This window comes from Artibeus jamaicensis, unplaced genomic scaffold, assembly GCF_021234435.1.
Source record: "Artibeus jamaicensis isolate MK-2021 breed Jamaican fruit bat unplaced genomic scaffold, CSHL_Jam_final contig_685, whole genome shotgun sequence".
Classification (NCBI taxonomy): domain Eukaryota; kingdom Metazoa; phylum Chordata; class Mammalia; order Chiroptera; family Phyllostomidae; genus Artibeus; species Artibeus jamaicensis.
In genome coordinates, this window is record NW_026521924.1 from 17576135 (window position 1) to 17596142 (window position 20008).

The window sequence follows — 20008 nt, forward strand, 5'->3', positions numbered from 1 at the left end:
CTGGCATATGAGAAAGGAGAGCAGGAAGATAGGGATCCCATTGGGAGGAGTTGGACCCTTCTCACTGAGAGGTCTGTGATAGACCGTAGACCCAATCTCCCAGCAGTTGTCTCTCGGGGAGGCGCCTAGTGGCTCTGAGCTGGGCTCTCAGGCAGGAGCCACTAACTAGAGGAACAGTGGAGAGGAGGCAGGGAGGGGGAATCCGCAGCTTGGGATTGGTCTCTGCTCCGCCCGCCAGTGACGACAGGCGGGCGGGCCCCTTTGTGACGTCACAATCAGCTGTTTGAACGTTCCAATTTGTGCTGCGAGCCCAGCAGCCGCGGCTGCACACACTCAAAGCCCCGCAGGCGAGAGCAGCAGCCACGGGCGCCCAACGAGTAGCTACGCCGCCTCCTTGACCAGTCCCCGGGATGCGGCCTGGAGTGTGATCAGCCGCCGACCCCCGGCCGTTCCGCGGCACAACTACCTCAGCGCTGCCCAGTCGGCTGCACCGCCCGGATACCCAGGTGAGTTCCAACCAGCTTTAGTCAGGGGGCTCCCTGCGCCCCCAGTTTCTGGGTCTTTGTTTGTCTCCGCCCGCGGCTGCGGGGGCGCTTTCCCGTCTCCCGATTGGCTGCTGCAAGCCCGGTAGACCGTGACGTCTCTCTATTTGCATTTGACATTGAGACGTCACTAAGGCCGGCACCGCCCCCTCCCCCTTCGGGTCGCGTGTCCTCCCCTGACCCGGTGGGCACTGTGTTGGGGCTGCTGGGTGAGGGACGCTGAAAGGCAGAGGGGCCCGGAGGGGCCTTGGCAGTTTCCTGGGTTAATCCAGGGGCTGAGGTCAGGCCTCTGATCACTGACTTTCTCCTTGCGACTGGAGAGGGGTTCGGATTGTGCTGCTGAGTCTAGGTTCGGGGCAGGGTGGGGGTTGTCAGGAGTTGAAGGGAGGCCTGGAGCTCTAGCTCCAGGTCGTTGGGGCAGCACCAGATAGTGCTGGAATCTCCTCCTTGTGGCTCCAGGCTCCACACCCCAGGGTCTAACATAACAACATTATCCTAATCCCTGATGTGTGCAGCTACTTATCTGACTTCACTTCCAGCTTCCAAACTAGGGGTCTTAGATCCCATTTCACAGAAGGAGAAACTGAGGCCCAGAGAGGAGATGTGGCTTACTCGTGGTGGTCCTAAATGAAGCCAATTAGGGTCATGCCTACTGAGTGAGCAACAGATGCATTAGCCATGGGCACATGCCTAGTAGGAACTCAATAGAAGTAAAAAGTTACACATCCTTCTGTGACTGAGGACACTTCAGTGGGCCCAGTACCCTCCGAATTTGATAGGGCTCCTAGGTGTCCTCGCTCCTGGATTTTTTTCAGGAGTTCTTTGGAGACTGGGTCTCGTTTTGTGGCCCTGACCCTTACTCTGTACTTTGAGTCCCAGGGCCTAATAAAATTGCTGTCTCCCAGCTGTTTTGACCACAGAAAGGTGAGTCATTGGCTGCATCAGGGTGTCTCCAGGGCTGATTTTAGGGTGGGGTTAGGGTGAGAGTTTGGCCCTTCATCAGCTCCCCAATCCCCAGAGTTGTTGGATAGAAGGACATGACCTGGCCTAATGCTAGTAATGATAAGGTTTGTGCTGCCCCTCTCTGCTCACTGAGAGGGGCAGGAAAAAGGGTAGGAGAAAAAGCTTCTGACTTTCTAAGTGGATGGGCCTAGAGGCTGGGTGAGCTTTGCTCGAGGATGGGCTGGGGTAGAGGTAGCTTTGGGCTCAAGTACTATTCTGGTCACAGCTGCTACATGGTTCTCCCTGGAGTAGGGCTGGGAATGTGAGAACTAGGAAGTTGGCAGGACTGGGAAAGAAAATCCGGGAGACTCCCCAGTGGTCATGAAAGGGGAGGGCACTGGCTGGCTGGTGCTGCTGCTACTCTTGGCTCTGTCACTGACTTGCTGTGACCTCGGGCAGGCAGCTCCTCCCCCACCCCCAGGTTCCCTTACCTCAATCTGTCTGTAATTTGAGGAGGCCCTTGAGCAGGCTCTGGTACACAGTGGGTGCTCTAGCAAATGCATGATGAATCCTGGTATCAGGAGCCCAAGACTGTTTCATAGCTGGGCAGAGGGGGTCTGAGGGGAGCAGTGACTTGATCAAGGTCTGATTCATGTCTGACTTCCCTATCTGAATATTTTGGGGGGTTATTTGCTGAGGTTTTTCTGTGTATGCTCTGGACTGGAGGCTCAGTGACCTGAGGCTCCGCCTACCCTGCCACCATCTAGCTGTGTGCCCTTTAGATAGATTTACATCTTCTGATCCTGAGGTTGTGAAATGGACTGGGTGAATATGATAGTCCCCGAAACAACTCTTAACTTCATTTTCTCAGTGAAGTAGTAGGTCCTTAGAAAGCGGGGGTTCCTCATTAAGGCCCCAAACTTCCCTCAGGAAGGGCCAAACTTTCTGGATTTTTTGTAAATGAATCACTGACTCCTCCCTGTGGCTACAGATGGGCTGGGTTATGTGGCTGGTGCTGGGCAGCTACTAGGTGGGATGGCCCAACCTACCACAATCCCCATAGATCTCCCACCAGGGAAGCTAGCACCCAGGAAACATTTCCTTCTGGAGCTCAATGTGTGGGTCTGCAAATATGGAAATACACTCAGGGTTGGAGATTAAGCACTTCTCCATTGACTACACAAATCTTATGTGTTTCAGTTGCATTTTTCCTTTCTTAAAATAATAAAGCACAATATGCAAAAATGTTGCTTATTTCCTTCCCTCTTCAATGTTAAAATAGCTGCAAAAAATTCACCAATTTTGATGTTTTTAAAAAATACACACTGATATGACAGCTGTCCCAATACAATATAACAAAATTGTTTTTGAATGAAGTTAAAGACAACTAAGCACTACTAGAGCTACCTCATGGAAAAAATGTAATGGACTTTTTGGCCAACCCCAAAAATATGGACATGTCCCCAGGGAGTTCTATAGGAAGTGCAGAAACATTCTTTGAGGAAGGTGACAAGTGGCTCAGTACCAAAACTATCGACCATCTTCAGGGGACAAATATAGAGGGTCAAGCTTTAGGGCCTACATCTAGTGGGCCCTGAGCCCAGGTCTAGTCCTGAGGTAGGCTGAGGTGGGGAGAGGAACAAATCTATAGCCACCTCCTTGGTGTCTGCATTCCTGAAGCAGGGGGTTTTCTTCCTCATCTTCACCCAGGGAAGGGCTGACTGAGGCCTTGAGTCCTGCTCTAACCCTCAGTGCTGATCCTTAAGGGCTCCTGGGGTGTAACAGCTCCCTCCCTCCACCATCACCTCCCAATGACCTGTTGTCTCTCTGCTCGGCCAGGCAACCTGATCTTCCTCCTAGCTGGGGATGCTGCCCTTGAGCAGGAGCTTGGGAGTAGGGGGTTAGAAGGGGGAGGACCTGTGGGAATAGGATCTTCCAAGCTCATTTCACAAACAGAACTGAGGCCTGTGCAATCAAACAGTTCTGTGGGATTTTTGCTAGCCAGCACTTTTCAGACCATGCAGGATCAAGGAATGGTTCTTAATGTCTGGGCTCAAGTAGTGCTGTTTAGGAAATCATGAAACCAGGGTTCTTTGCCCCAGGAAAATGCGCATGGACCATTTGGCCCTTGGCCACCAAGTTAAAAATGCCTAATTCACAGACACCCAGCAAAGGCAATGGGATATAGTGATTATGGGTGCTGCCTTTGGGCAAGTTACCTTACTTCTCTTAGCCTCAGTTTCTTCACCTGTAAAAGAGGGATAATAATGATACTCACTTCCTAGAGTTGTGAGGATTACATGAGGCAATGTAGGTAAAGTGTTTAGTATAGTACCTGGCACATGAATGTTAGCAATATTATGATAATGATAAATAATCACAACATAGGGCAATTTCTTCCTTGCTTGGCGAATCCTAATTACCCTTCAAGGTCCAGCTGGTTCAATCCCCTGAAGACCTTCCTTGACAGAGTCTGGTCATATATACCTCTCTTTCCATGTTCCTAGAGCATGCAGTAATATTAATAACTAGTTGATTAAAGGGTACTGTTATAAGCTCTTTGTGTTGGGCTCCTTTAATTTTTATTAGAGCCCAGAGGAGGATACTATTAATAGCTTATTTGATTTTTATAAGGACCCAGAAGAGGGTACTGTTCTCATTGCCATTTGTCAAAAAAGAAAAGCACAGATAAGTTAAGTAACTTCCTAAGGTCACACAGAAAATAGAAAAGCGTAAAAGCAGGGTGACCTACCAGAAAGCGCACATACCACAGAGCTTCCTGAAACCTCCCTGCTGAGGGAGGGAAACCTCCCTCTCTGATCTGGTATGGTGGCTTGGGGTGGTATCCCCAGGCAGGAGTGAGGGTGGACTTCAGTCAGTGGTGGCTCTGACTCTTCTCTATATGCCTGTCAGGTTTTTGCACTGCTATAGGACACCCCCCTGAGACCGCTTCACTCCCCCACCATGTTCCAGCGCCTCACCAGCCTCTTCTTCAGCAACCCCCCGCCCCCTGAGGACCTTGGCTGCCCCCAAGCCTTCGTCTCCGCGGAGGAGGAAGTGGATGGCTGGCTCATCATTGACCTGCCGGGTGAGGCCTAAGTCGGGGCCCAGAACTATGACTGATTACCTAGGCCTGTGAAGGTCAGGTGGCCAAGCAGCAAAGGGGAAGGGAGCTGCTAGGCCCGGGACTGGGGAAGGCCTGCTGGGCAAACTGGGGCTGAGGCAGTGACACTGCAGGTGGGGTAACATCCCATGCAAGCCCAGGCCACCTCCTGGCGGCTCCATGTTGGGGCCCACACCTCACGTACACGAGAGTGGCAGGTCGAGGCCCCTGGCTTGTGGGTGCCCCTTGAGCGCGATGGACAGGGCCAAGGGTCTGACTAACGATGCCTTTTCTTTCCCCGCCCCCTTGTGTCCTGTGTCTGTGTGTCATTCCCCGCTGCTCCCCCTCCCCTGCATGGCGCCCCCTCCCGCGCCTCGTAGACAGCTGCTCGGCTCCACCCAGTCCGGGGGCCGCCCCCACCCCAGCGGGCCGCCCTCCGCCCGCACCCTCCTTGATGGACGAGAGCTGGTTTGTTACCCCTCCCGCCTGTTTTACTGCAGAGGGCCCTGAACTCGGGCCTGTCCGCCTCCAGAGCAGCCCTCTGGAGGACCTCCTCATCGAGCACCCCAGCATGTCTGTTTACGTCACCGGCAGCACCATAGTGCTGGAGCCTGGGCCCCCTTCCCCGCACCCCGACGCGGACCTGCCTCGTGGTGACCTTAGCGAGGATGGGTGAGCAGCGGCCGGGGTAGAGCGGAGTCCTAGAAAGGCGTGTCTAGGAGGCCAGCGAGTGTCTGTGCCTGGAGGCTGGGCAAGCAAGCCCAGGTGCCCACCCGGACACTGAGGGGGCGGGGCCTTTAGAGGCCGGTCTTCCAGGCAAAGGGTCGGGCCTCTCAGGGCCCGGAAGCCGCAGATAGCTTGAGGGTGAGGGGGCGGGGCTTTGAATAGGGAGGGGCGTGGCCAAGAGTCTGGGCAGCGGCGAGATCGGCACTGTCCCACCGTCAAGGGGGTGCGGCTTCTAGAGGCTTGTACTAAAGGCAAGGGCCGAATTAGAGGTTGGAGTCTTTTCCCTGGGGTGTGGATTTTTACCTGTCACAGGGGCTAGCACCGAGGATCTATCTCCAGGTTGACTTGGAAGATGGGCTGGTTCCCCGAAGAAGGGCGTTGGGTGCCCCCATATGAGTAGAGACTGTAGTGCTCTGGGGCGGAGGTGCAGGGACAGGGTGGGAAGTGTCAGTGCTCCCCTTAGCCCCGCATTGGTCCGGCCCTGAACCTGAGTCCGCTCTGCCCCCGCAGGGAGCTGGCGCCGGTCCACCAGGAGCCCCGGGCCCTGCACCACGCAGCCGCCCCTTTGCCTGCGCGGGCTGCAGTGCTGGAGAAGGCGGGCCAGGTACGGCGGCTGCAGCGGGCCCGTCAGCGAGCAGAGCGTCAGGTGCTGAGCGCCAAGGTGATGCAACGGCAGAACCGCGCCCGCGAGAGCCGTCCGCGCAGGCCCAAGCACCAGGGCAGCTTCATCTACCAGCCGTGCCAGCGCCAGTTCAACTATTGAGCGTCTACCGGCCGAACCACAGACCCCTTGCTGACCCCAGTCATGCCCCTTCGCCGCAGCCAGTGTGTGTTGCTCAAGGGGCGCCCACAGCCCGCCTGGGGCTAGATACCACAACCTCTCTACTTAAGTGTGTGAGGTGGGCTACTAGCCTCCTTTTCAATCCTCTTGATTTCCCCATTCCTGACTCTCCAATCCCCCTCTGAACCTCTTCCTGCCCTTCACCCTCTTTCTTTCTTGCCCCTATGCCCAACATCTCTAATCCTTCCTCTCCCCTATCTTCTTCCTTCTGTGGTGTCCATCCCCATCTCTGCACTGACATTCCCCTTCATTCTTGCCCTCCTGTCCTCTACTTCTGGCCCACTCCTATTTCTAAGAGTCTCCTCTTCCAGTCCCCAGATCTGGCTCTTTCCTCACTTTAAATCCCACTTTACAAGCCTCACCCTATCACATGTTTGGCACTACACTAGCTCCTGCTTCCTTATTATTCATTCCCAGTAATTCCCTCTCAAATGGATAGGGTGGGGAGGGGGGCTGAGTCTAAAGGTTTCTGTGTTTAGTCTCATCTTCCCTCCTCCCCTGGGGGCTGGGCTCCTTGTAGTTGTTTAGGCCTAGAAAGGGAAAGTATGTGGAAGAGGGCTGTGAGATGTAAATTAGAGGGAGAAGGTGGATGGAATCAAGGCAAATAGGCAGCCTATTGGAAATATAGACAGGACAGACAGGTTGAGAAGCTGTAGGAAGCAGGGCACCATGGGAGCTGGTACTCTGTGCTTGCTCAGAGAGGCCAAACCCTGCTCTCAGGTCAGAGTCTAGAGTCTGCCCCCACCTCCCAAATCCCTTCCTGAAAGCTACCCTTCTGCAGTCCCCCGGGGTCTGAAAGGTTTAGTTAGTACCTTGCCACCTTACCCCCAATATGTCACCGCAGGGATAGAGGCTGGGCAAAGCCCTGCCATTCTGGCCATCTGTTCACATGCCCAAGGTGCTAGAACTAGCTTAGGAGAGATGCAGGCCAGAGGGCTTCGAGGCAGGGAAAGTGCACACCCCAGAGAAAGAATGCAGAGGAATGATGCTGGGGAAGACAAGCTGTTGGGATAGGGGTGAACCTATCCCAAGATTGACAGCTCAGCCTTCATCTTGCCTCTGGCTTTATATTTCACACCCTGCCCAGGGTGGCTAATAAACACTTCTGGGTAGGAGGCCAGGAGCTTCAGTGTCCCAATCCCCAACAAGTCACTATCCAGGTTCAGGGCCTTCAGAGGACTCTCCTCATTTTCTCTGCGTGCTCTCTTCCTTTCTAGGCTGCTGGGGAGAAATGGGTGCCCTATGGTTCCCCTCCCCTTCTCCTCCAGTAAATACCTGGAGGAGGGAACCTGAATCCCTGGGTGAAACCGAAGGAACAGGGGCAGCCAGCTTTGCCCTTCTCATGGTGGGACTGAATTTTGGGCTCAGACACCAGCAACAGCCTTTTGGGATGCCCCGAGTTGCTTCCCTTTTTCTCTTTCTAACTGTCCTTTTCTAGTGTGTGCTCTCTCTTCCTCAAAACTTACAAGATCTCCTGTTACATACTAACATAGGTCTTCCTCCCTTACCCCAATTCCAGGTCTCACACTCAAGTGGAGGCTTGGAGATAACTGCATTCCCATGAGGGCAAAGGCAGCTGCCCTTCCAGACCCTGTAGCCCCAAGCCTCATGTGGGATGTGTGGGTAAGGGAGTGGGTAGCCCAATGGATGCCGGGATGGGGACAGAGGAAGCTTTGTTGGGGTCTCCTATCAAAGGGAGTAAGCCAGATCTACACTAAGAGCTGATCAAAGTCCCCATACCAGTCCACTAGGGCCCCAGTAGTTGGCAACCTTGTTTCTGTCCTCAAGGTTCTTCCTCATTACCTAGTCACTTTTTTCTTCCAGCTACCCCTTGGTCACAGCCAGCTTGTGGTCTTCAGCACTTCCAAGAGCTGAAACTCCCTCCAACTCTTCTTGCTTATGCCTTTGCTGCCAGCTGGGGCCTAGGCTCAGTCCTGGGCAGTGCCCATGATCCTTCTGGTGGGGGAAGAGTAGTAATAGGGGATTAGGCTCAAATTTTAAAAGGCCCTTCCCTTACCCATATTTCTGGAGCTCCTGTAGTTCTAGAATCTTCCAATCTCATCACCTGGCAGTTTGAAAGGCTCATAGGTTTTTGTACTTTCCTATAGATTCTATAGCATTTGAGTGTGGCAATATTTTAATTGTGTATAGATTTCTAAGAACCAACACTACTCAGTCTCCTGCTAGTCTGACTCCTGAAGCATCAGACCTCATCATATTGTATTGACTGTGTATGTGCCTTTCATGTTGAGCATGCTTCAGGATTTTTTTTTTAAACCACAGAACTTGAATATACGAGGGAACCAGAATTCACAAAGTCCTATGCAACCTTAGACAGGAGGGGGGTTAGAGAGTCTGTCTTGACTGACGTTTTCAGAGACCCTGGAGAAGTTTGTTCCAGGTTGTGAGTATTAATGTCAATACTACCAGCACTTTGCCAAAACTATGTCAGAGGGACCCGTTTCTAGGGTGAGTCCCAGTTACATCAAAGGGCAACTTACAATAATTCCCCAATATGTCTGAGTGCTCTCTTCAAGCTGGGTGTCACTTTCCAGCCTTTGCCAGTCTGGCCCCAGCAGGGTATCACGTGTGTATGAGTGCAGTTTGATGCCGTTTTGAAGTATGCCTGCTCCCCAGCTCCTGCCTGTACCCTGATCAATAGCTTTGACCCATAATATCTTAGGTGCAATAAGGACCCTACCAGAGCCCTTGGATGCCTCCTCAGATCCATGTGGCTTTATGTGAGGGGACCTAATGCAGACACACTATAACCCCTTATATCTTCCCACTTGCCCTGCCACCTAGTTCCGAATGGAACCAAGTTGAGTGCATCCCCTCTTGGGTGTTTTGTGTTGAGACGGGCTGAAATGAGGAGACTCTGGCTGACCATGTTGACATGTCAACAGACTCAAGGACACAACCACCTCAACACAGTCGTGTGGCATGCCTGTGTATGTGTGTAACAGGTTTCTGATTGTTAGACTGTAATGTTATCCCTCTATGGGAGAAAAAATATAAAGAAAAAACAAATAAAAATATATTTAAAGCACATTATGCTTTCTGCCTGACTAAAGTAGGAGAAGCACTTTGCAATCTTAAGCACAGTATTGGCAGAGGGTATTATTACCAGGTTGGCTTTGGTTCTTGTGCATGTCATAAGGGAGGGAAGAGGATAGATGGGAACAGAGTTGGTGTGGGGTCTGACTCATAACTTCTTCTAGAGGATCCTTGTAATGTGAAACATATATAATAAAGACAGTTGAAATAGAGATGAGAATAAGAATATGAAAGAGAATCACCAACTTATCCTTCTGGTCTCAGTCATGGGGTTTTGGCAAAGGCAAGGAGCTATGGCAGTGGGAAGGATGGAGTATATGTCTAGATGCAGGAGACACAGCAGAAGGCTGAGACCCAGACCAAGACAAAAATAGTGCTCCAAGCATCTGAGTCCCTGAAGGTAGGTAGGTAGTGGTTAGGATGGGAGAGAAGTAGCTGGCTTGTAGACTACACATTTTTAGAAAAGAATTGAGCCAGGAAAGGAAAAACATGGGCATGTAGACGGTAAGTCACCCTTAAGCCTGATACAGATGTTACAGAACCACCGAAGAGTGGAATGTCATGGACATTTTTGAAGTATATAACACACACTGACTGCTTTTATGGGGGAACTGCCACATCTAACCACAGAACTGGACTGAAGGTGGAAAGCTGAACTAGACTGGGCTAGATTCTCGATGCCTTTACAAAGAAACTTGCTGGTCAGGCTGGGCTTATCTCTTGAATGAAGGAGGTATAAACTTGTTTTGGAGCAATCCATCATGTGCCTGGAGAAGCAGTTGTATAAGGTGGAGAAAGTGCTATCTGGATTGCCGATGACTTCCTGTCCCTCGAAAATCCTGGGTGGCCTTTGATCCCCTCAATTGTTATTTGCAATCAAAAGAAATTTGAGCAACACATAAAGTGCCCAGTACAGTGTTGCACAGGGCTAGTTTCTGGAAAGCCAAGCATGAGTTGAGTAAGCAAGAATGTTACAGCTTCCTCAGCTTGCCAGGTGCAATCAGGACAATGTGGGATTCTAGTTCATGAAGAAGGCTGTTCCTATTCATTTATGATCCAAAGAAAAGGGCTTGCTCACCCTATAATCCACCAATAACATACATTTATGTTCTAGGACAATGACATTTATTTAACACATTCAGTATTTCACATTGTACAAATGCTTAGATTCTCTTTATTCACTGGTCCATTTCTACAACAAATACATCCAAAACACTATATAATAAAATTATTTACATTTCCAGATGAGACGATTCCTTTTGCCCACCCCACCCCCCGCTACTGCTATCCACACAGTACTTCCACAGCACAATACATCATTAGAAGATCTAAAAATGCTTACCCTGTACTCTAGGCTGCTTAGGAAATGTGAAAACTAGTAACAGAATCGCATTAGCTCCTCTCAATACATGGCAACATTTTAGAAACCTTGAACTTCATCAACACCAAAAGGGTTCAACAATTCTTTCCTCATTGCACTTTATGAAACAGGTTGCAGGGACTAGGAAAAGGGCCACATTATTAAAATGACTATCTGTACAGAAATGGATTTTAAAAAGTCACAGCTGAAAATTGCATTTTGTAAAATTCACACACATTTACAAATATCAAGTCGCTGTCCAGCTTGTTTACTTGGATTTTCTTCGCTTGGATTGCACCGCACTGGTTATGTCTGTGGGGGGAAAGGAAGGATATGGTCAGCTGAGGCAACTTTTTTTTTTTTTTTTTAGATTTTATTTATTTTTAGAGTGAGAAGAAGGGAGAAAGAAACATCAATTGGTTGCCTCTTGCACGCTCCCACCTGGGGACATGGCCCACAGCCCAGGCATGTGCCCTGACTGGGAATCTGACCAGCTATCTTTCAGTTTGCAGGCTGGCACTCAATCCACTGAACCACACCAGCCATGGCTGAGGCAACTCTTCATAGCAGTGTCTCTTAGGCAATCCGCAAGAACACGTGCTGACCTAAATGGAGCTCTGTTGGCTATGAATCTAAGGGCCTCAGAAGGAGCACTCACTGTGAAGAGGGTCTCGGGCTTCTATAAGAAGAGGGTACAGTCCTGTGTACTACGGCCTGGCAACTGGGGAAATGTAATATAGGTGGTGGGAAATTAAACACATGTACCTGTTTGAAAAAGTGGCAGAATGGGAAGAACACGTTTAGCTAGGCAGTTAACCCCACAATCCTCATTGCCAGTTCCCATCACTCAAAGAAATGATAGACAGACTAACAGTGCTTTTGTTGAGAAATCAATGAGCAATGCTAAACAAGTGAGTAAATTGTGCCAGGGTACAAAAACCAGCTTCTGGATCCCTTTTGGAGTCAAGCCAGTTTTACAGTAAGAAACCTCAACATTATTTTTTAATTAATTTTAGAGGGAGAGGAAGGGAGTGTGAATGAGAAACATTGATTTGTTGATCCACTTAATTATATATTCATTGATTGATTCTTGTATATGTCCTGACCAGAGATCAAACCTACAACGTTGGTAGTATCAGGACAATGATTTAACCAACTGAGCTATTTGGCCAGGCCCGCAGCAAGCAACTCTTATTGCCATGCTATAATCAAAGTTTCTAAACAATATGACCATGACCCTTGGCCAACAAGTGTCTACTGTGACCTAGCCAGGTATATCATGGCTGTGGATACATACAGGCATGAAAGCAATTCAGAGCAAACCACAGCCTGCTCTGTGAGCCCAGGTAAGCCTGAGGTCTTCACAGAAGAGATGGAAACTGAATGACTGATTTACACATATGATGACATAACGGGAAAGTGTGTTTTAATTTTTTATTATCATAGTGTCTTAAATCAATTCGATCGTATATTTAAACCATGTTTCTAAAAAAACTTTTTCACACAAGTTTTTTTATAGCAGAATATGATAGTTTGCTTTCAAATGTAAACATTTAAAATCTCATATTGATCTTAAAAATTCACCCTCATTCTTCATGCTGCTCCACAGTAGATATTTTGGTTTTAATATGAAAACAGTATTTTAAAATTATTTCCTGCCAAGAAGAAAAAAATATTTTCTAACACATTAATTTGTAAAATGAATCAAGATTTATCCATTTCTGAAAATTAGGCTGAATTTCCTGATGCTGAATGTTAGATTCAGCGTTCTAAGCAATTTTTCTTCTCTCTTTTGTATCCTACTTTGAGAACCCAGACTCAAAAGGTAGGCACAGAACCCCAAAATTTTACTGTTCTGTTAGCTATAGTAATTGCTAACAAGTGAGGCTTCAACCTGTCCAAGAAGTGACCTGTGCAATGTTTTGGGGCTTCTGTTCTTAGAAATTTCAATGTCACATATGAAAATTGAATATTTTCTTGCTGGGAGGTCATGTTGCTTGTGTCATGGGGCAGAATCAGTCTCTCTGATTTCTCATTAGTCTTTTGCTAATCAGAGGACAGTTAATCTAACCGGATGTTGATAATGCTGCTCATTTTAAATGCATGCAAATTAAGAGTCTCACACAACTAAAACTCCCCATAATCAATTCTTTTACTTCCAACACTCAAGCTGCATTTTCACTGTAGCAAATTTGTCATTTGAAGTAAAAATATAGTTTTGTCTCGACTGAGTGTTCATCCTTAGAAAAATATCTGTTAATTAGTCTAACTTTTGAAGCTTCTCCTTTGTTGGGGTAGGAAGGATCAAGTGGTGTGTCTGAAAAACATGCAAGTGGCTGGGAAAAGAGGTGAAGAGTGGGGATGGGAGGTGGATAAGAAACCTCAGGCTTTCCCTTCTCCCCTTTCCATCTGTTACTGCTCCAAAAGCACCCAGAGATCTGGCAGGCTGCCTCTGCTTCTGAGGATGAATCAATGCCTGCGGCCATGAGTAAACAAGTGATTTGTGGTAGAAACTACAAAAAATAATCTTTTAGTTGATACCAAAGTAGAGGATGGGAGTGGTGGTGTAGGGTTCACTTTAATACTTCCATGAGGAAAAAACATATCAACATGATTCTGGTTTCTTATCACCTTCCCTGGATAAATCCAGCCAATTAGGGTCATAGAACAAACTCACTTTTAATGTCTTTATTAATCTTTCTAAAAAGATGAGTTTTCTGTTTTCTGATTCAATTTTATACTCCTAACAAAATGTTACAACTTTTAGTACTCCACTGAACACTGAAGAGAATTTAGAGGTGAATTCTCTAAGGTAAAGAATTCTAGGTGACTGACGGTACATTCAGGGTGGGAATGGGGCCTGTTCCTGAAGGCTGCCTAGCTTATCTGATTGAGCATAGTCCCGCAAGTAGTATCATACAGGCAAAAAAGATCTATCACATATATCACTAAAAAATTCTCAGTTTTTTAAACCATCAAGGATTTTACAAATTAATGTCAAAATAGATATACAAGGTCTGTCCAGAAGGTATCCAGCCATGTAATATGAAAAAAAGAGACATTTATTGAAGAAGATATAAGACACACTGTACATAGAACAACTGATGCCTCAGTTCCCTTTAAAGTAGGTACCTTGGGACCTCACACAGTTCTCCCGATCACTATCAGGTACCCTGTCACATTTTCCTGAATCTCAAAGATGGTCTGAAATCTCTTCCCTTTCAAAGGTGATTTTAGTTTTGGGAAAAAGCAGAAGTCACAGGGTGGTCACTTGGGTGGTTTGATGTTTCATAAAAAAACTCTGCTCAAGATGTGATGCATGATGACTGGATGGGTTGTCGTGATGAAGCTGCTGATCACCAGTTGCCCACAGTTGTGGCCTTCTGAATCATCCGAACAGTTTGTGTGAAGGAATGTTCAAGCTTAATACAAAATCTGATGCAGATTCCTTGCTCTATTCGCTCAGTCAACGGGTGTCTACTGCCCCCACTGACTAGTACAGGAAGTAGTCATTGTTTATGCATGTGAGTTTCAGTCCACTATTGTTGGCTGCCTGGTTACATCTCTGTTGTGCGAACTGTTCTGTCATTAACAATGCCTGGACTTTTCCCGGGCAGACCTCATGCAAATAGTTCAAAAACTAATAGTGGAGAGATGTTATTCACATATTCATATTTTAGAAGCAACTATATAGAGTAAAAAACTGGATTAATAACTGTCTTTCAGGCAGTTGTCCATTTAAATTTGTATTAAAATTAAAATGTTAGAATTTTAGAAATTGACTTTGACTTTGCTCACTTCTTGTACTTTTTACTGTACTACTTCTAGCCAAGATTTTTTTTTGTAGTTGCTACATGTTATTTTAAATATATTTTCTTGATTATGCCATTACAGTTGTTCTATTTTCCCCACTTCATTCCCCTCCACCCTGCACACCCCTTCCTCCACCATCCCCCTGCTTTAGTTTATGACCACGTGTCTCAAGTTTTTTAGATTCTATATTTCCCATACTATTCTTGCCCTCCCCCAGTCTATTTTCTACCTACCGTCTATGCTACTTATTTTCTATACCTTCTCCCCCCTTCTCCTCCTCCCACTCCCCTGTTGCTAACCCTCCATGAGATCTTCATTTCTATGGTTCGCTCCTGATCTAGCTGTCCTTTTAGTTTGCTTTTGTTTTAGGTGTGGTTGTTAATAACTGTGAGTTTGCTGTCCTTTCACTGTTCATCTTTTTTATCTTCTTTTTCTTAGGTAAGTCCCTGTAACATTTCATATAATAAGGGCTTGGTGATGATGAACTCCTTGAATTTGACCTTATCTGAGAAGCACTTTATCTGTCCTTCCATTCTAAATGAAAGCTTTGCTGGATAGAGCAATCTTGGATGTAGGTCTTTGGATTTCATGACTTGGAATACTTCTTTCCAGCCCCTTCTTGCCTATAAGGTCTCTTTTGAGAAATCCCCTGACAGTCTGATGGGAAGTCCTTTGTAGGTGACTGTCCCCTTAGCTCTTGCTGCTTCTAGGATTCTCTCCTTCATTTGAATCTTGGCTAATGTAATGATGATGTGCCTTGGTGTGTTCCTTCTTGGGTCCAACTTCTTTGGGACTCTCTGAGCTTCCTGGATTTCCTGGAAGTCTATTTCCTTTGCCAGATTGGGGAAGTTCTCCTTTATTATTTGTTCAAGTAAGTTTTCCACTCATGGCTGTTGTTCTTCCCCTTCTGGTATCCCTATAATTCGGATGTTTAAAGATGTCCTGAAGGTTCCTAAGCCTCTTCTTTTTCTGAATTCTTATTTCTTCTTCCTTTTCTGTTTGGTTATTTTTTTCCTCCTTCTGGTCCACTCCTTTGATTTGAGTCCCAGTTTCCTTTCCATTACTATTGGTTTCCTGTGCATTTCCCTTCATTTCAATTAGTTTAGCTTCCATATGTTCCTCTAATTTGTGACTAAAATCAACCAGTTCTGTGAGCATCCTGATCACCAGTGTTTTTCAACTGTGCATCTGAAAGTTTGGCTATTTCTTCGTCGCTTAGATTTATTGGCTCTGGTGCTGTGAGTTGTTCTTGAGCCATGTTTTGATCTGTTTGTGCCGGTTTGGCTGAAGGGTTCGTTGTTGTCAGACTTCCATGTAGTTCAATTTTCTGTGGTTTGGCTGCGTTTTTGTTGCTAAAACTGTGTTGTTTTTAAACTTGGTTGTGTGAGAAGGTACAGTGCTTCCACCTATGCCTCCATCTTGGCGGAAGTCACCCAAGATTTCTATTTAATTGTAAAAAAATTCTGAAATTTTCCTTTCAAAATTTGCATGGCTGTTTTCTAAACTGATGTTACAGGAGTGCATTTTCACGCAGTTACTGTTCAGGTTTTTCATCCATAAGATGTATCTAATTATGTCCGTTCATTTGCATTTCCACAATAACAACACTTCTGTTTTAAGTCTATCTATATATTCTGATTTGAGATTGGTGCTTCTTAAGTCACAGGTTGTGGGTAGGGTACAGCTTTCACCCCACTTTGCTGTCAGATGTATCTCAGAGGCCACTGGGGCACCCACAGCTGCTGATGATTACAGGGTACTATGAACTTCCCTCATATTTGCCTATTTTCCCTGGTGTCTAGCTTAAGCATTGAACTTCATGTTTTTAACTATTGAGCCTTTTCCCCAGTTGAAATATAACACAAAATTCTACACAGTCAAAAATAAATAAAGAATAATAAGGAAAACTAGAAAAATTTTTTTCTGTGTTAATGAGGAACTCATCATGCTGTGAGTGGAACTATTCATCTGCATATTTATAAACCACTTCTGATCAAGTACAATTTTAAAAGGAGTTCACTGACTTGTGGGAGCTAATTTTTGTGTTTGTAACTTAAAATGTGTGTGTGTGGGAAATCCAACCAACCCAAAACAAAACAACAGATTCCAGCGTGACCTATCAATCACATGGGCCTCCCTGGACTTGCCCAGACATCATCCATCCCACCTGGTCCAATCTGGCAGTCTACTAGGCCTTGGCCAGTGTGACACAAGTAAACTCTGTTCTCACAGAAGGAACATGATTAATGTCACTCTGTTATTCAAAAGTACCCCAGTAATTCAAAAGTACCAATACTGCCCTGGCCAGGTGCTGTGATTAGTGCACTGTCCCAATATGCCAAGGCTGCAGGTTCAATCCCCAGTCAGGGCACATACAAGATACAACCAATGAACGCATAAATAAGAACAACAAATCTATGTTTCTCTCTCTCTCTAAAAATCAATTTAAAAAAAGAATCCTTTAAAAAAATACCAATACTTCTCATTATAAAATCATATTTCTTAACTTTTAAGATTCTTAAAAACAACGCACACTATTTCTGATTTTGTGTGTGCATGTGACCAAAATCTTATGAGAACAAAAAGGCGAAACTTTTCCCCCTCAAAACTTTAAGGAGTACTGACACTGCAGGAAGATGTTCCAGGTCCTCAGTACTGCATGTTCTCCAAGTTTAAGAACCATAAATTTTAGAAACCAGATCAATATTTTGTGATCACTCAAGTTATTTTGTAAGTTTGGTTCACATTGTATCCAAATGTGAAAAGGATAGAATATAGCAGGCCAAATAATATACATATTTATTTTTTATTGGATTCAAGAGCTCTAACACTTAAAAGCCAAATAAGCCAGATAGAGTACTCCTTTCTGATTTAAACGGTAACTTACTCTAAGACAGTTAAGGACTGATAGATAACCTGAGGGCCGAAGTAGACAGCTATATACAACAGTGATTCCTTGGTGTCTGGCCAGAACTCTGCCATCCTCTAGGGGTGCTAACATTTATTTAGCACCCCTCCGAAGATCACAGGGCCCGTGAGTCACTATGGCCTTTCTTAAGCCAGCTGCTAAGCCTCAAAGCATGGATGGGCCAGGTATTCCAATATAACTACCACCATCTTGGAATAATGTCCAGTTTAAGTATACAGGCCTATTCCCCACTCCTTTTTTAAAACAGGTTCCAGCTTTCCATTTCTTCTTGGCTCATAGTTCTCTACAGAGAGGCTGTAATTTGGGCATCTCTTCTTAAGTGTCTCAGCTACTCCTTAGATTAATTCTTTCTGGTGCATTGTAAACAACAACCTTAGTACCTTGAGGTTCCAAGGTCAGATCAAGTTTCCAAAAATCTGGTGTGTGACATCTTTAAAGGCCAACACTGTTTTCCTCCACTAACGGTAATTATACACCATATGCTACAGATACAGTGGTAAGCAAAACTTTGATCTTTTGGGAAAGTGAGGGGGCTAAAAGAACATACAGAATTGAGGGGAAACAGATTTTCCCACAGAACTCCAGGAATCTTCCCTTTTGTGCTCGAAGTTTCGTACTCATACTGAAAATGTTTTTTTTTCTTCCAAACACGTTTCTGCTGAGGAGATGCTTCCAAGGGAGAAGGCAAAAAGCTCTTGGGTCCATATTTATATCCAAAGTGGGGATACCTAAGAGGACACGGCCTGTGCTGTACTGAAGGGGACCGGGGTCCGCATCAGTGTGAAGGAGTGCCTGGAGAGAAAAGGTCCCTCCCAACTTCTCCCCTCACTTTCTGGCGGGCTAAGGTAAGGTGACTTCAACACCCCTGCTTTACCTGTGTATGATCCATAGGCCTGTGGCCTATTCCCAGAGGGTCTTATGAGGCATCATGAAATTCCTGTCCAGAAACATGACCTGCCAAAGACAGCTGAGTTCTCAGCTCAGTGTCTGGTGTCTGGTGTTGGTGCACCACAACCTGCTCTGGTTTTCAGGCTGGCATCCCAATGTCACTTGACTGTTTCTCAGCAGCCCTGCTGATATCAGGCAGTTGGCAGGGATCCTAGCTCTTCACCAACTTGAGCTACTTAAGCTCAGTACATTTCCTGAGTGGATGAAGTATCAAACTCTCCCCCAGACCTGGGCCTTTGCACATGCTATACCTTTTGCCTAGAATACTCCATTCGACCCCTATAGCTTGGATAATGCCTCCTCATTCTTTAGGTCTCAGCTTAAGCACCATTTTCTATGGGAGGCCTTCTCTGATTTGGCAAAGGAGCAGAGCATCCCAGCTATTTGCTCCTATGGAACCATGTAATTGTGCTATTGTACCACTTAACATTGGATGACACACCGTATTAGAGTCTGTCTGGCTAGCACATACAGCTGACTCTCGAACAACATGGGGGTTAGGGACACCAACCGCCGTGCAGCTGAAAAACAGTTGGTTGGATCTGTAGATGTGAGACCTGGGGAATACAGAGGGCCAACTGTATTAAAAAGATCCATGTATAGTGGACCCATGCAGTTCAAATCATGTGCTTGAGGGCCAACTATAATTAATATGATTTAGACAGAGACTCTAACTCCTCACGATTATATCACCAGAGCCTGACATGTATTAATTACTTAATTTATATTTGATAGATGGTTATTAATTTAATAATTACTGATTATATACCTATTTGTATTAGGCACCGTACTAGACACCACAGATACAGTGGTGGGCAAAACCAGACCTCTTCTGACCTAAGAGAGTATTAATTACCTATCATATAAGTAAACATAAAGTTACAACTGTGATGTTATGAAGGAGAAGAACATGATGCCATGATTCATTTATCAGTGACAGGAAAAGTTGGATGTTACTGAGAAGAAAAGGAAGAGGAAAGAATACTCCCGGCCTCAGGTATAACATATACACAGGTATATGATGAGAGGGATGAGTGTGGAATGTCTGATTTGCTTAGGGATGTCAGATGAGGCTGAGAGAAGCTGATGGGCCAGGCCACATAGAAACTTGTGGTCCATGTTGATACTCTTAGGCTTTAATCCTAATGATAATGGTAAATCACTGAGGGGTTTAAACTAGGACAGCAGTAAAGATGGGAAAAGTGGATAAATGTGGGCCACCTACAATAAAATCAGCAGCTTTTCCTGATGGATGTGAGGGTGAGAGGGAGAGGTGCCAAGGAGGACTTGCCTGATAGATAGATGGTGGTGCCACACTCCCTGAGATGGGGAACAATGGCAGAGCATCTGATATTGGGGGTGAAAATCACAAGTCTGATTTCAGACATGTTGAGCCTAAGGTCATATTAAGGTTGTACATGCAGTTGTCTAAAGTCTCTAGAGGCCTATACTAGAAATAAATTCATGAGTGGTATGTGAAAGGTTGTGACTAAAGGGGGGCATGAATGAGATAAATGAAGATGAATATAAGTTGAAGAAAAGAACTCTGGATCAAAGTAGTAGTCAGGATAGTCAGAAAGCTATTGAGAGTTCTGGGTCACAGAAGCTAAGGGCAGAGTTAATTTAAAATGAAGGTACCAGTCAACAGAGAAAACCTGTAATGTAAAGGTCTTGAGAAGGTCAGAGAAGATGGGATCAAAGTGGAGGAAATGGCCTTGGACTTGAGGAGGGACAGCTGCTCTATTAA

General features: G+C 46.1%; 2 protein-coding genes across 10 annotated transcripts in view; one reads left to right on the top strand and one right to left on the bottom strand.

The window, feature by feature from the left end:
* Window positions 1–271: 271 nt before the first annotated feature.
* Window positions 272–9205, top strand: TP53INP2 (tumor protein p53 inducible nuclear protein 2). Its single transcript, XM_037164548.2, has 4 exons — window positions 272–506; window positions 4398–4572; window positions 4968–5259; window positions 5824–9205. Exons 2-4 carry the CDS (start codon window positions 4449–4451, stop codon window positions 6074–6076), a joined length of 669 nt encoding a protein of 222 aa, XP_037020443.2. The 5' UTR covers window positions 272–506; window positions 4398–4448; the 3' UTR covers window positions 6077–9205.
* A 1113-nt stretch (window positions 9206–10318) lies between these two features.
* NCOA6 (nuclear receptor coactivator 6) overlaps window positions 10319–20008 on the bottom strand; it is a 95400-nt gene continuing 85710 nt past the window's right edge. For 8 of the 9 annotated variants that reach the window (XM_037164655.2, XM_053671007.1, XM_053671006.1 and 5 more), the window contains one exon: window positions 10321–10883. In XM_037164655.2, the coding sequence (XP_037020550.2) occupies window positions 10840–10883 (44 nt within the window). In that variant the 3' untranslated portion in view covers window positions 10321–10839. Of the gene's footprint in view, window positions 10884–20008 lie in introns of all 9 variants that reach the window. The other variant, XM_053671011.1, reaches the window with a different exon arrangement.